The sequence below is a fragment of the Euprymna scolopes genome, chromosome 23, assembly GCF_053919585.1.
Source record: "Euprymna scolopes isolate OS-2025 chromosome 23, ASM5391958v1, whole genome shotgun sequence".
Classification (NCBI taxonomy): Eukaryota; Metazoa; Mollusca; class Cephalopoda; order Sepiida; family Sepiolidae; genus Euprymna; species Euprymna scolopes.
Genome location: NC_136504.1, coordinates 939,773 through 955,535, shown reverse-complemented (window position 1 = coordinate 955,535; position 15,763 = coordinate 939,773). Strand labels below are relative to the sequence as shown.

At 33.4% G+C, this 15,763-nt stretch overlaps 1 protein-coding gene across 1 annotated transcript in view; it reads right to left on the bottom strand.

Annotated features, from left to right (window-relative positions):
• The window catches only part of LOC145245725 (transmembrane protein 230-like), a 78,055-nt gene extending 63,608 nt beyond the window's left edge, over window positions 1-14,447 (bottom strand). The window contains exons 1-2 of the mRNA XM_080107267.1: window positions 14,324-14,447; window positions 12,253-12,422 (exon numbers count right to left, since the gene is read on the bottom strand). Coding sequence (XP_079963393.1) covers window positions 12,253-12,333 — 81 coding nt within the window. The 5' untranslated portion in view covers window positions 12,334-12,422; window positions 14,324-14,447. The remainder of the gene's footprint in view (window positions 1-12,252; window positions 12,423-14,323) is intronic.
• Window positions 14,448-15,763: the final 1,316 nt, after the last annotated feature.

Sequence of the window (15,763 nt, the reverse complement as noted above, 5' to 3'; positions counted from 1 at the left end):
ATAAATTTTGGCACTTAAAATTCTCATAACTTTTGAACTACTGATGGTATTTGCATAATTCAAACGGTTTTAAGCATCTTTTACATAGCTCTTTTCATAAAAGTTGATAAAATAATAATTATCTAAAAAGAAAAAAATCAACTTGCAATGCTAACCAAACTCCCGCCTGATTGCCGTCATCCGCCGAGATTCATCCCAAACTCCCGCCAGCGCTTGTGAAAAAGGCATATGTCAGCACTACTACATAATAAAGTTACCTGAATTGATTTTTTTTATTAGAAGTTTTAAAAGAAAGCTGTAGTGTTGTTTTCTTTACAGTGACACTTATCATTTCACCATATATATATATATATATATATATATATATATATATATATATATATATATATAATGTATTAACAAAACTAAGACTTCAAAAAAGGAATTGGTAGCAACAAAAAGTGTATTTCATTGTAAGTTACAATTGTTTCAATACCGGTTGGGCAATTTCAAGCATTATGGCGTTTGAGTAGAGTACAAGAGGACCAATAATAGTAAGAACAACAAACCTAACTGCACAATTTCGTATAACATGGAAACGAGAGCTAGAAAGAAACCGAAGATCAATAAGGGATACGTTAATAACGATCAAAAGAATGGGAACGGAGGGAGTAATAATAACAGCAGAACAGGTAAGGACGAGGGGGTACCATAAATAAGAAAAATAGACGCAAGAGACAGGTTTGGTTCAATCTGCCATTCAGCAAGCATATCAAAAATAATATACCTAGGGAAGTCTACAGAATAATTGATAAAAACTTCCCTCCAGAGAATAGATTAAGCAAAATAATAAATAGAAACCTGATAAAATTATCTTTCTCGACATCAAGCAACTTAACTAACACTATAATAAGCTCCAACAATAGGAAAATCAGCAAAATAAGGAATAATAACGAGTTTGCATCGAATGAAAGTGTCTTAGACAGAAAAATAATTGCAGAATACCTGGCAATTGTCCATTGGATAGGAAATGCCTAACCTCAGAAATAGTGTATAAATGCGAGATTAAGACTGACAGTATTAGGAAGATATATCTTGGGGTCACGGAATGCGTGTTTAAGGAAAGATATAGAAACCATGTAGTATCCTTTAAAAAGGAACCAGAGATGGAAACTAATAGAGAAGGTGTTAACGATTGTAGGGGAGAGGGTACAAGAATCAACATTAGAAATAAAAGGAGGAATACAACTGCATTAGGTTATCATGATTTCGCCATTGCCTATGACCTCACTCAGATTGTTCACAAACCCACATGTGTGCCCGATACTACTGGTCAATATGCAAGCCTTCAAGACCTTTTTCTCACAACTTTCCCTGAGCTGTGTTCATGTTCCATTCTATCTCCTCTGAGATCTTCCAACCACTCCGTTGTATCAGTTAAGATAAAAATGAAATGTAATAAGTCTTCAGATGTACCTCTCCACCATACTGTATATCGATACTCTATGGCTGACTGGGATAGCTTCCATACATTTATATCTGATTTACCTCTGCATTCCATGTTTAAAAAGGATGTGTTCTCTATAGTATCAGACCTGACCGAACGGTTAATTGTAGACATACACCGATTCATACCATCCAAAAAATTCCAACAAAACCCAACAGCCAGCCATGGTTCTCCCCAGAATGTGCTGCTGCCATCACACACAGAAATCACTTTTTCCATAGCTACCAACGTAATAGATGTACTGAGACTAAAGCTGCTTTCAGGACTGCCAGCAACCACTGTAAAAGAGTAATAAAAAATGCAAGACAGCTATATCTCAGTCTATTAAATCCAAAGTAGCTGAGCAGCGGCTTGGTTCCCACCAGTTTTGGCAAATAGCAAACAGAATCCTGAACAGAAGCGTGCGTTCTATCCCAACCATCATCAATGGACTTGAGGTCATCTCGTCAGCATAAGACAAGGCCAAACTATTTGCCAAGAACTTTGTAGCTAATTCTACCCTATGCGACGAAGGCCATCAACTCCCCGTTTTTATAACAGACAACACGCTATGCAACATACAAATATCTGTGCATGAGGTCGCCAAGCTAATCAAGAACCTTGATTCCAGTAAAGCAACTGGCCCTGACGGCATTCCAATTATAGTGTTGAAAAAGCTTCAACCAGAACTTGCCCCCATACTTACAAAACTGCTTAAGTGTTGTCTTAAGGAGAAGTGCTTCCCAACACCCTGGAAAACCTCATCAGTATGCTCTGTATTTAAGAATTCAGGTGATAAGTCATCTCCCTCTCAGTACAGACCAATAAGTCTCCTGTATGTCATGAGTAAGTTGCTGGAATCCATATTAAATAAAGAAGTAGTCAACCATCTCAGCAGAAATAACCTTCCTAGTGACATGCAATATGGTTTCCGTTCTGCCAGGTCTACAGCAGATGTACTAACAGTTATATGTCATAGGATTAGCAAATCTCTCGACAAAGGTTTCCTTTCTAGGGCAATTGCTCTTGACATATCAAAGGCCTTCAATAAGGTACAGCATAAAGGCCTACTTCAAAATATTTCCAGCTATGGTATAACTGGAAATGTTTTCTCAGTCATTAAATCATTTCTTTCCGATAGGCTCATAAGAGTAGTGGTTGATGGGTAGAAATCAGAGACCCACTGTATTAATGCTGAAGTCCCTCAGGGGTCCATCCTGAGCCCAACTCTCTTCCTGATCTACATCAATAATCTCCCAAAACACATACTTACATCATTCGTTGATGTCTATGCTGATGATACGACCATCTATGGCAACACATCAAAGGCTGTAAATGACAAAGTTCTCTCTTCTCTGATCTTGAGCGCATGGTACAGTGGGGGAAGAGGTGGCTGGTTACTTTTAATTCATCCAAAACCAAGCTCCTATCTTTATATCATCAACGCTCTGATCCCCATCTGACATCAATTGAAATGGATGGCTCTCCTCTAGGGGAGGCTCCATGTTTTGATAAGCTTCTGGGATTGACCTTTACTCCGACCTGAAATGGAATGCATACATCAAGTCTGTTGCCAAGGTCGCTGGAAAAATGGTAGGATCCTTCTACCGCTCCAGAAGATATCTCACTGCGGATGCAATTCTCTATCTATATAAAAGCCAAGTATGTCCAAAGATGGAGTACTGTTGCTACATCTGGGCAGGAGCTGCTAAAAACAGCCTATCCTGCCTTGACAGAGTACAAAATAGACTTTGTGGTTTAGTGGGGGATGCCTTTTTCTCTTCCCTGCAACCTCTCTCCCACAGAAGAGACGTTGCGAGCCTGTCTTTGTTTTATCGTTATTTCCATGGCAAGTGCTCATCTGAGCTCCAATCTCTGGTCCCCGCTCGCCGATATTTCACGAAAAACACCCGTCTAGCTGAAACCACTGTCAATAATTTTCCCCATTCTTTATCTGTGCCTAAATCAAAACGAAGATTCCATGAACAAAGCTTCTTTCTTAGAAGTGCACGCCTGTGGAATTCTCTTCCATTTGCCTGTTTTCCACCTGAATACAACTTGGATGTTTTCAAGTCCAACATAAACAAATTCCTGATAAACTTCCCCCTTAAGTAAGACACTTTATCAAATCTCCATTACTAACAATTACTATGATATTATTGATATTATTATCCCATTGATTACTGTACACGCAATAACCCTTATCCCCGAGTGGCTTCCGGGCCTTGATAAGTGGTGACTTCCATGTAAAAAAAAAAGTTTAACTTTTAACACTTCTGACATTGGAATTATAAAGATTTGTTGGTGCAAATCCATAGTTCAACATAATTAATGAAAAAAATACAGAAAAATCTTTGACATACATACCCGTCATGGAACAAAAATGTCATATTCCAAAAGTTACGTACATTGATCAACTCTTTTTTTATATATATAAAAATTCCTTTTTTTTTTTTTAAATAATTATTGGCAATTTTAATAATAAATCGTAGCCATTACAAGGCTGATTTTGGTTTCAGTAGTTTGAATTGCCTCTCTATTTATTAACTATGGTGAATGAAGACGGAACATTTTTGCTTCCTTATAAAATGTTATTTTCTTAGTTAAAAAAAAAAAAAACTTGATTAATTTACATGATTTCTGGAATATGACATTTTTTTATGTGATATACATCACTGATTTTTCTATACTTGATCATTATCTTTTAAAAATTAGGTTGAACTTGCTCCAAATAGTTTTCTTTAGCAAGTTAAATCTAATCAATCTAATAATATATAAAACATACTATATCTGTCTGTCTCCATGTTTTCAAATTGCAACTCCCCAGAGACGAAAAATCGCAGAGCAGTGCTAGGTGGGTCAAATGATTGCATTTTTGTGGACCATTTTTTATGGATCTTTATCCAGTACAATTAGCTGCTAAGAGGTAAAATAAAAACCAAGAAATTGGAACTTGGCAAGCATAGGTCGACTTGTTCTCTTGCATGCATATATATATATATATATATATATATATATATGCACACATTAAGATTAGTTCATTTTTAGCTATTTCTTATCCAACTGCCAAAAGCTCAAACGTTAACTCGGGCTGGAGCATTGCCAGTTTTGGTTTCGATTCTAGGTAATTTTTTAACTTTTGAAATTACTACTACATACATACATATTTTAATTTATACAGATGCTGTATATATTATTATAGTCAATTCTCTATCAATTATTAAATTAAAATATCATGTTTAAGCATATTTTATGACTGGGTAACGCTAGGTGCCCCCCTGCTAGTTTCTTATAAAATTGAGGGATTAAAATAACACCGATAAAAATTTTAACCCAGAAAAAGAAAATTTTTTTTTAATTTTATAAAATACTATCATTTATTCATTTTGAATTTCACCATTATATATCTCAATGAATATATATTCCATTTTATTTGTTTATTTTATTAACAATGTGATAGGTCAATGAAAAAAAAAAAAAACGGAATCAACATGAATTTTCCAATCAGAGGGTATGCCCATCGCTGCCATGAACTTCCTCACCATATATTCCTTGCACATATGAAACTTAACATAAAATGATCACCTTTTTCTGGACCATTCTAGCTTATTACAGCTGTTAACCAATGCACATTTTTAAAACAATTTTTTTTTTGCTACAAGATGAATTCTATGCATTCTTTGGGAAGGAGTGTCTACCACTAAGTCTAGGTTCAAGTGGTAAGCCCTCCCCAAAAGTAACTCTTTCTTTAATCTAGCCCTAACCCTAAAGTCTGAATGGCACCCTCTAAAAAACTACCTTAAACCTATTACTGATGCTAAGTCCAAATGGCAAGCCCCCTTCCATAAAAAGAAGTGTAATAAGACCACACCTAATCTAAAAAAGTAAACTCTGGTCAGAAAAAAAAATTTTTTTTTAAATGCATAGAAATTATCTCCCATGGCAAAAAAAGTTGGGTTAACTACCCTAAAATACTAGAATGGTCTAGAAATGTGAGATCATTTTATGTTAAATTCAATTTTTTTTTGTTTTGTTTTTTTTTTTTTCTGCAAAATTTTTTAGTGTACACTCTTAATCGCCTAAAAAAGTAGAATCTCATTTTGGTGAAAGGGGGGGGGAGATTTAATATAGGATTTTAATCTACAATATTTCTTATTTTTCATACTAAAAGTATCGACTGCCAAAGGCAAAGGCGGCAGGAAGTTATTGTAGAGTTTTTGAAAAATCTTGACAAAAGTAGGAGGACATTCAATTTTCCCAAGAAATTATTCAGAAGGCCTCTCTGTTTATGGTGTCAAACACCTTTGTATGGTCCACAAATACTTGATAAAATGGTATCTGTTGTTCAATAAATTTTCCTGCAACTGTCTTACTGTAAATATCATATCCACAGTGCCTCTACCTGAGTGAAATCGCATTGCGTCTCAGACAGATGCTTATGATGAGCCTATCCAACAAGACTCTTTGTCAGCACATTCCCTGCTGATTCAAGAAACGTTATGTCATGGTGGTGATTACAATCAGATTTTGTTCCTTTACCCTTGAAGAGAGAAACTAATAGACCATTTATCCAATCGCATGGTACTAATGAATCCAGCCAAGACTTCTAGATCAGCATGCATAATGCATTGGTTAAGATACATAGAACAAGGGAAATAACTCTTGTTTAACTCTAAAAAAAATAAAAAAAATAAAATAAAAAAAGGTGAAAGTAAAAAAAATACAATTTATTAATCATTTTTATTAGTAACAGATGTGGTACATGATGTAGGTCGACACATTGGTGTACTGACAAAAATATTGATTCATAGTGATCTTATTTATAACTGGTGTATTATACAAAAATAATATTCTATTCAATTTTCAAAAATTGAAAATAAAACAATAAAAGAAAATATGAACATTTAATTAAAAAAACTTGTTTTAATAGAAATCGCTCCAGACAAGGCATGAAACTACTTTATGTAAGGGGCTAAATAATATACTACTTCAAGATCAAAACCTAGCCAACGATAAGTGTTAGATGGATAGATATACACAGAGTTTATTTAATAAAAATAAAAAAAAAAAATTTAAAGGAGAAAATATAAATTAAAAACTTTAATTTAATTGGATTCGTTGTTATTAATTGTACCCACCCAATGTCACCTGGGAATGTATTTACCTGCAATTTGTTTTGTGTTTCTTATTTTGTGACTATGCTGTTGTGATTTTTTTAAATTTAATATTTTGTTCCAGTGAAAGGAACACAAGTTTGTAATGGACAAAGACAGAGTTGCAGACTAATTTTTCAAAAATATTTTTTTTTCTTTTCGAAACAAAGAGAGATAAGTTTGTATTGGACAAATACCAAAAAAATTTTAACCAAAACAAATTCCTATCCTCACAAAACTGTTCAATCATTGCTTAAAGGAGAAATTCTTGCCATCATCTCTAAAAACTTCATAAGTCTGCCCAGTATTCAAAAATACTAAAGTTTGGTCTTCTGCATCTTTGTATAGACAAATTATTCTCTTGTGTGTCATAAGTGAGTTTTTTTAATCTGTGATGAATCAAGTCATCAACCATTTCAGCAAAAAAAATATATATATATTTAATGTCTTGCAATATAGATTATTCTTGCATCCACTGCAGATGTACCAACTGTAATATCACAAAGGATCAGTGAATTTACTAACAATGGCTTCATCTTTTGAGTAGTAGCTTTTGACATATCAAAGGCTACTGATAATGTTTAGCACAAAGGTTTGCTTCATAAGCTAATTAACTATGACATATCTGGAAATGTCTTTTCAAGAGTTAAATCCTTTCTCTCGAAAAGGTTTATAAAAAGTAGTCATTGATGGACAAAAGTCTGAAGCACATAGTATCAATGTCTATGGCAACACTTCAAAGAGCATTAATGATAAAAATCTATTTTTTTCTCTTCCTACCTGGAGGATGTCATCCAATAGGAAAAAAAGGCTGGTTACTTTTAAAGCATCCAAAGCTAAGCATCTTAAGATATAAAAAGTGCATTACTTCTACTTTATAAAGCTAACCAGAGTAGCTTATAAGCAAATTAGTAATAAAACTTTGATGACTTTTCTACGTCCTAAATTATTTTATAATATATTTTGCATTCGCTTATACTGTAATATTAGGAGAAAGAGAGGGCATGAATACCACACCTCAGTTGTGTAAACATATGTACACACATTTCAACTGATGGTAAGCAAGTAAAAGGCAGATGGAGAAAGATGTCAAATGATTCAAACAAATAGAATCTCAAGCAATCACACAAACATTAATATAAATGATAGAGTTTCATGGATAAAGTTACTTTGTCACCATGGCCAACGTGCAAACTATATGATATGGAAGAGGTACGTTAAATGAAGTTTTGGCATTAAATAAATTAAAATAGCTTGATATGCTGTCAAAACAGACACAGCAAACCAAAATAGGAGTTAAAACTTATTTTTAACCCAAACAAGAGGATACTAACAGAGTTTGTGATGATTATTTTTTGCAAAAGATAATTTGAGACGCTAAAATAATCGATCGAACAATGAAACAATTTCAAGTAAAAAAAAAAAAAAAAGACCTTATCTCCACAGGAGCATAGTCCCGGAACTAAAAATGAAAAATGCCGAAGCAGTTGATGAAAAAAAAAATAAATAAATACTTTTTTAATATTAATAAATGCTAAAGTAGTTGATAATTTATTATTATCAAATTGACTAATAATTGAAATAAAATATGAATAAATGTGTTGCTATTGCAAAAAAAAAAAAAAAAAAAAAAAAAAAAAAGTTGTTTTTTTTTTTAATTGTATTATTTAATTCTATTGTTCTGCATTTTATTCATGTAGTTTTATATATGTATTTGTAATTAAGTAGGTTTTTTGTTTTTGTTTCACAATATCAACAAATTTTTATTACAAATTATTAATTTTTGAAAAAAGTTAAAATTTTCTGATTGGAAAAAAAAAAAAGAACCACAGATTTTTTTTTTTAAGCAAGGATTCAGAACTCGCGTAGATAAATTATGCTAATTCTACTAAACAGTTCCAACTTGACTGGCATTATTAACTCTACCAGTAGACAGCTCAACCAAGCATGATAATCAAATGTAACTGTTCCACGCAGCAATCTCCACCAAATCCCAACAAGTACATGTAGGGAAAATTGTGACCCACTATTAAAGCATCCGCGCGTATATGGTGCATCATGTGGAGTCGAGCTGTCAGAGCGAAGGAGAAAAGAACCAAGATGGCAGTGCCCACAGCTTTTATAAATGGGCAACCTCGAAAAGTAATAAAGTTTTGCAGCTCATGTGCTAAATCTTGCCAGTCAGCTAAATAAAAGGAGGCTGGCTGTGGGGATAACAGTGTGGGGTATATGGTTAGAAAAAAAACAAACAAAAATAAAACGTACCAGGCCTATCTGCATCGCTCTTTGGGAAAGAAGAAGAAAAGGATGGTTAGCTCATTTATATACACGAAGGGCATCTTGGGAAGGCAGGGCATGATGGGAGAAGCTATTTTTTTTTCCTGTCTATTCCTTTTTTTTTCTAGATAGAAGGATATACAAGCTGGGAAAAAAATTCCCTGGGGAGGCAGAAAGAAAAGAGTTGTGAATATCCTCTCTTGAAAAGAATTTTGTATTGCTGACGTTCAGATTGTGCGGTGCGACATTGGTGGCAAGAGGCCAGATGTGGTCGATTGGAAAAGAAGGCAGAAACGTGCTGTTGGGAGAGCGATAAGTATCGATTATAAATGGGGACGAGAATCCTTGGAGACGGTTGTATAGGAATCCTTGGGGACTGTTGTTGCGTATGACTGACGGTCTTGCTTTTTTTTTTCTTACTTTTTTCCCCTTCCTTTCTTTTTTTTGTGCTCTTGTTTGCGGAAAGCAAAAATGAAAACCGAGTAAAACTGAAACGAAATACGAAACCAGCTTTATTTCACAAACTTGAGAAGGAAATTTTTTCTCTTTTGAAAACTGAACGAATTATATTTTCAAAATATTTTTTAACTTTAATTCAATTCCATTAGTTTCACTCAGTTTTTGTTTTAACATAAAGCCCAACATCAGGTGGCCATCTTGTTTGACGAACGTGATCTTTAAGAATTATTACCGTTCTTTTACAAACTACTAACGGATTCTGCCACTTCAACTTTTGTACATCAACTAATCCAAAATCGTTCAGCTATACTTTCAATGTGACCAAACCAACAAAGTCTCCTGTTATGCATACCTCTCCTTAAACTATCCAGATTTAATTTTCCTCCAAGATCATCAGATCTAATTCTCACATTACACATGCATTGTATCATTCTCATATCATTTCTCTTCATGAAATGCATGTCCTCAACTCTTACTTCTATACATCACACTATATACACATGTTTGATAGATAAATAATTTTTAAAAAAGTCACTATTTCAGGCAAGTCACACATCATAACTCCTGATTATAATATTGAGGGGGGGGGTTGCTGTTGAAGATTACATGAACTTCACTTTTTTAGCGACACTGTACAATGGAAAAGGAAAAAGCATAAACTTATTTGATGTCTGACGATGATGTATATCATCAAACCTAGGTCGATTTTACACTATCCAGATTAAATCTTCTCCCAAAATCATCAGATCTCAGCCTGTCTTTAATGTTCACATTACACAGTCATTGTATCATTCTCATATCATTTCTCGCCATGCACCTTTTCAAAATATTTTTATACTTCAATTTTGCTTCAGTTTCACTCAGTTTTTGCTTTAACATAAAACCCAACATCAGGTAGCCATCTTGTTTGACGGATGTGATCCTTAAAGCATTACTATCATTCTTTCACAAACTACCAAATGTACAAACTGCCAACATGTCCTCTACTCTCGCTTCTATACATCACACTGCATATACAGGTTTGATAGATAAATAATTTTTAAAAGTTACTATTTCAGACAAGTCACACGTAACTCTTGATTATAACATTTTTTTAATAAATAATCATTGTTGAAGATCACATAAACTTCACTTTCCTAGTGACACTGTACAATGAAAAAGGAAAAGGAAAAAAAAAACTGATTTGATGTCTGACAATGACGTATATCATCAAAATTAAGTTGATTTGAAACAAACGAATGTTAATTAAAAAAAAAAAAAAAATTGCATTGTACTGGCTTCTTAAACTTACAAATTTAAATTCTAATATAAAAATATTTTTTGTCTTCATGATTTTTACATACTTTTTATGACATGTTTTGTATTGCTTTCAAGTATTTTGGGGTCTGGTATTTTTGTTGGATAACGGATGCATGCAGGAGCTACTATAGATTATAGCACAGGTGAACGAGTGTGATTACAAACAATCTTGGTGAGTCTATCTGGTTGAGCTCCTTGCCCAGACTACTGTGACTCTCTTCAGATCGATCTTCCATCATCTGCCTCAGATCTTCAGGATCACAGTTGGCGTTGTGTGCAATTTGCAGGATGTATGTGGATCTTGCTCATCCTATGCCGTCGAGTCCACAACAATACATTTCTCACCAGCTCTTGCTCGTTCCTCTGGCAGTGACCAGTAAATCATAGACGTCACTCCATGATTGTAATAGATATGGCAGGTAGGTTAGCATAAAGTTGCTGTTTCATGGGATGATTTTGCCAAGATATATATAACTTGTTGAATGTGAAACAGAAATTTTATTTGTTGAATGTGAAACAGAAAAGGTTCACGGAGTGTATTTTGGTGTGACCCGACACCAGAGGGAAATTTGGCACGTGAAGTATGAAGGAGCTAAGACTGAGAATGATATGTGAAGAACAGTCCACAGATATGATGTCATGTAGGATAAAAGCAAGAAAAACGCAAAGATTTGCAAAGAATCCATTGTTGCTCATCATTTTTGATGTTGCTCAGATGTTCAGACTACCAACATATGTTTCTCACCGTCATTCTCTGCTTCTTCTACCCACAATCTTTTGTTATTCTTTGCTAGTTATCGGAGAGTAGTTTAATGATGATCAAGTGCCACCAGTCTATCATGGTAATCCTTACCGAGCAAGATGTTCTGATTCAGAATCCTATTTATGATGTTGCTCGAATAAAGTATTTGATGTATTGTCATAGCTTTCTTTGCAGTTCTACAAACAGTAGGTTGCAGTTTCTTTCTGTCCGAGCAGTACCCATACGGAGCGATTGTTCTGACCATTATACCCAGAGGTATCTTCTGCTCAGCACAACGAAATATGAAACCATGAACAGAATTATTTCTGTTTGCTTCTGTATTACATCAGTCACCTGCTTTCCATAACCTCACATAACTCTGAAATGGGAGCTGTTGCAATATTTTTGATATGAGAGTATGATCACTGAAAGTTGGAACATTCTATTTATAGACACTAATGATAGAAACTGACAAATCAAATGGAGCCACGTTCTGCTAGCAACCAATCAGAAACTAGAATTGCTCCATAAAAAAATTGAATCTTTTAGCATTCCAGCACATAATTTTTTCATGTTAACACCAGAAGGATTTTTTAATCTTTGCCTGCAAAATTATAAAGTACAGGACCTGTACAGAACAGCTACCCACAAAAAATTCTTCATTTCCAGGACTTGTACAGAATAGCTACGCATCGGAAACTCTTCTGAAATTAAACATGGTTTTCAATTCAAGAGGAGCAATGCAATATTTTAGAATTGCACATTGGTATTATTATGAATGCATCCAAGCACAGACATTTTGTTTAAAAAAAGAAAAATTATTCAATAAACAGAATGATAAAAACGTCAATCTTTACCTGCATGTCGACAAAGCCATCATTGCTTTTTGTAAGGCGATGATAATGCGCTGAGCCACCAGTTTGGCCACGCCTATTCATTTTGAAAAAGTTGGGAATGATTACAATATTAAATAGTTCACACCACGAAAAACAACACCTGTTCAGCACTTGTTAATTCATGACAAAATCTGCAATAAAGATATATAAATAAAATCTTAGAATGTATATATATATATATATATATATATATATATGAACAAATGATTAATAAAATATGTTAAAAGACGTCTTGAAAAAGAGTTAAAAACATATTTAATTTTAAAAAAGGAAGCACAAGATATATATATATATATATATATATATTTTATTTGTTTTTGCGATATATTTTGAATGAATTCAATTATTTACGAAAGTGCATTTTTTACCTAAATGCGAGTTGAGAATAATTTTCCCTTTAACCAATTTGATACCCCCATATGAGAGTGACATATATATATTGCTTTTAAAATATAATTATCCACTGACATGCGTGTGTGTGTGTGTGTGTGTGTGTGTGTGTGATGAGAATAATGGAAATAGCATTCCGAAGAGATAGAGAGATAAAAAAAGGAACAAACCAAGTCACATGTCCATCAATGTTTCTAACCACAAAGTTTTATAATAAAGACGAAACATTGATGGACATGTGACTTGGATTGTTCTTTTTTTTTATCTTTCTCATATATATATATATATATATACATCCTTGGCTCTACAGACAAATTTATCTTTATTTGACCTTTGAGAACTAAATATTTTGGTTTAATAACCAAATAGAAAAATTACTACCCAAACACGTGTGATTTTTGGAATATGATAGTTTTGTTCCATGACAAGTATGTAGATCCTAAAATTTTTTTCTGCAGTTTTTTAAATTTTTAAATAAGTATAATGCTAAATATGCACCAAATTTTATGTTAAGACTTGAAAGTATAAACATAAAAAAAATTTGTAAAAACGTGTATTCTGAGGGTTGGAGGTTCAATCTTTACTACAGGCGAGAATTACTAAAAATAAGGTAAAAGCTACTTAAACTTTTGCCAGGTTATAGTCGGTAAAATAAGATCAATCATGAAATAAAAGGTTCAGTTCGAAATTCTATACAGGTTCGCAGGGTCGGATAAAAAGTTTTTGGTAATTCTGGCCTGGTAGACCAACATAAAATCTACCTTTGGAAAGTTGTTTCTGGGGGTAGTTGTGTGTGCTGAGAACGAATATCATATTTAAATTTGGGGCCAGCTACTAGTTTTTACGATACTGAAATCGAGGAGGCGGGGGCTGATTTGTATTTTTAACTTCTGCTGTGATGATTAATCGACTATTTTTGTTTTAATTTCAATTTAACGTTCGGAATGTATTTACTACAAGTATTTACGCATTTTAAGGAAAAAAAAAAAAGAAAAAAGACGTTCGTATTTTTTGTAAATTTTTATTTTGTTTCCACCTTGACATTATTCATTAAAATATCGACTTTAAGGTTTTCGGCTATACTCTAAACGAATATCGCATTTAAATTTTCCGCAATTAAGTAGTTTTCCAGATATTAAGCAATGTATTTGTTTATATTATTGCTGGTGGTTATTGTTACACGTGCACCACTGCACCAGGCCACAATTACCAAGTTTTTTTTAATTGGGGGGGGGGGGCATCTGAAGGCTGAAATGAATATAATTTCAAATTTGAGAATAGTAGTCCGAATAAGCCATTGCAAAAGGTTAGTAAAAAATAAATCTCTTAAATGGAAGCAAAAATAATTTTACGTTATTCACAAAACTTAACCAAGTCAGATTTTAATTAAGTTTTAAGAAATTAAAAACTTCAAATTTTATTAAATAATGTTAATAGACAACTTCATTTTTTAACAGTCAACTTTTACTTTAATTTTTAAATCCTATCATAACCCCAATCTTTTTAAGGCGTATTACTTACGTACTATTAATGGAGTAATTCTTAAAAGTGAACTAAATTACCTAATTATTAGTATGCTTAGTTTTCTTATCAATTATATATATATGAAGTGGAGGAAAAAATATAACTTCGTAAAACTTACCAAAATTCGTGGCACCGCCTTTTCCGTTTATAAACAACTTCGTTCTCCGGTGAAGAAAGTCGCTCTTCTTAAAAAGGGGCAGATAACTCTCATTTCACTCAAAATACACAAACTTATGAATTACAAGAAATTATTATTAACCATTTATTTATTTACATGTACATCCACGTCAAAAGTGACGGAAAAAATTATGCTTCACCAGTGTTTGAACTAATATTCATGTAAAAAAAAATTTTTAAATCACGTCAGTAATTTAATTTTTTCATATACAAATTATTATCATTCTAACTTAATTTTATTTTGCCAGAAATAAAACAAGCATGCTGCTATTAAAAAAAAAAAATCTTTTTTTTTTTAATTTTTCAATTGTGATTTTACCCCAAACAAGGCATTGGGCCACTTAGTTGAGAGGGGTTACTATTTGGGACCAGATTTGCAGGGATACTATTTAAGGAGTTGGCAGCGAGATGAATTTCTGCATGTCAGTACAGTCAGGGAAGCAGAGGCCCGGAAGGAAATTCCAAAGTGAGTCCGTGGGAAAGGGCTACTTGATTAGGTTTTACGGCATCTAGCGATCTCTACAGTATTAGGGTGGGATTTTGCTGCTTGTCGGGTTTGTTGAGAGTGTTGTTGTTGAGGAGGTACTCGTGCTTTGAGTTAGAGCACTTGCCATTGAAATATTTGTAAAACAGACATAAGGATGCCACGGTTTGGCAATGGGACAGAGGTTAGAGTTTAACTGAGAGTTCAGGACCTATTAGGTTGGCAACTCTTTTTTGAACCTTGTCTGGGAGTGAGACAATTGTTATAAAATTTTAAAGAAAGACACACCTGTCGTTGATTTTTGATTTAAAGTAAAGGATTTATTTTCAAATTCATTTCAAGCAACAAAATTTTGTCTGATTTGCTATTTGCTTTCTCGCTTCTCCTCACCACTTGAAATTTTCACAATAGGTGTTAGACAACAAATTTTAATTTGTATGAGTTTTTAGGAAACATAAAATGGGTACAAGCTCACACTTAAAAATTAAAATATTTCAGATTTGCATTAAATCAGTTAATAGACACTAATTAAGCAATCATCAATAGACTTAACCTTATCTACTTTTTGGAATGCAACATTTATTGATGAACAATCATATAGGCATGATGAATTGAACAGTGCTTGACCAGGACCCCCTCCCCTCCGAAAAAAAAAATCTGTATGATGTACATACCTATGACGGAAAGAAAATATCATACACCAAAAAACATAAAAATATTCGAGTCCATAATTGATCAAGTTCTAGTCCACCACCTCACAGCTGCTAAATTTCTGTCCAACCAATGGCATGGGTTTAGGCAAGCCTGTTCTACTTCAGATATTCTAACTGTAATCTCTGAACATATATATTATGCACTAGATAAAGCAGGGGAGGCTTGGACAGGGTTTGACATGAT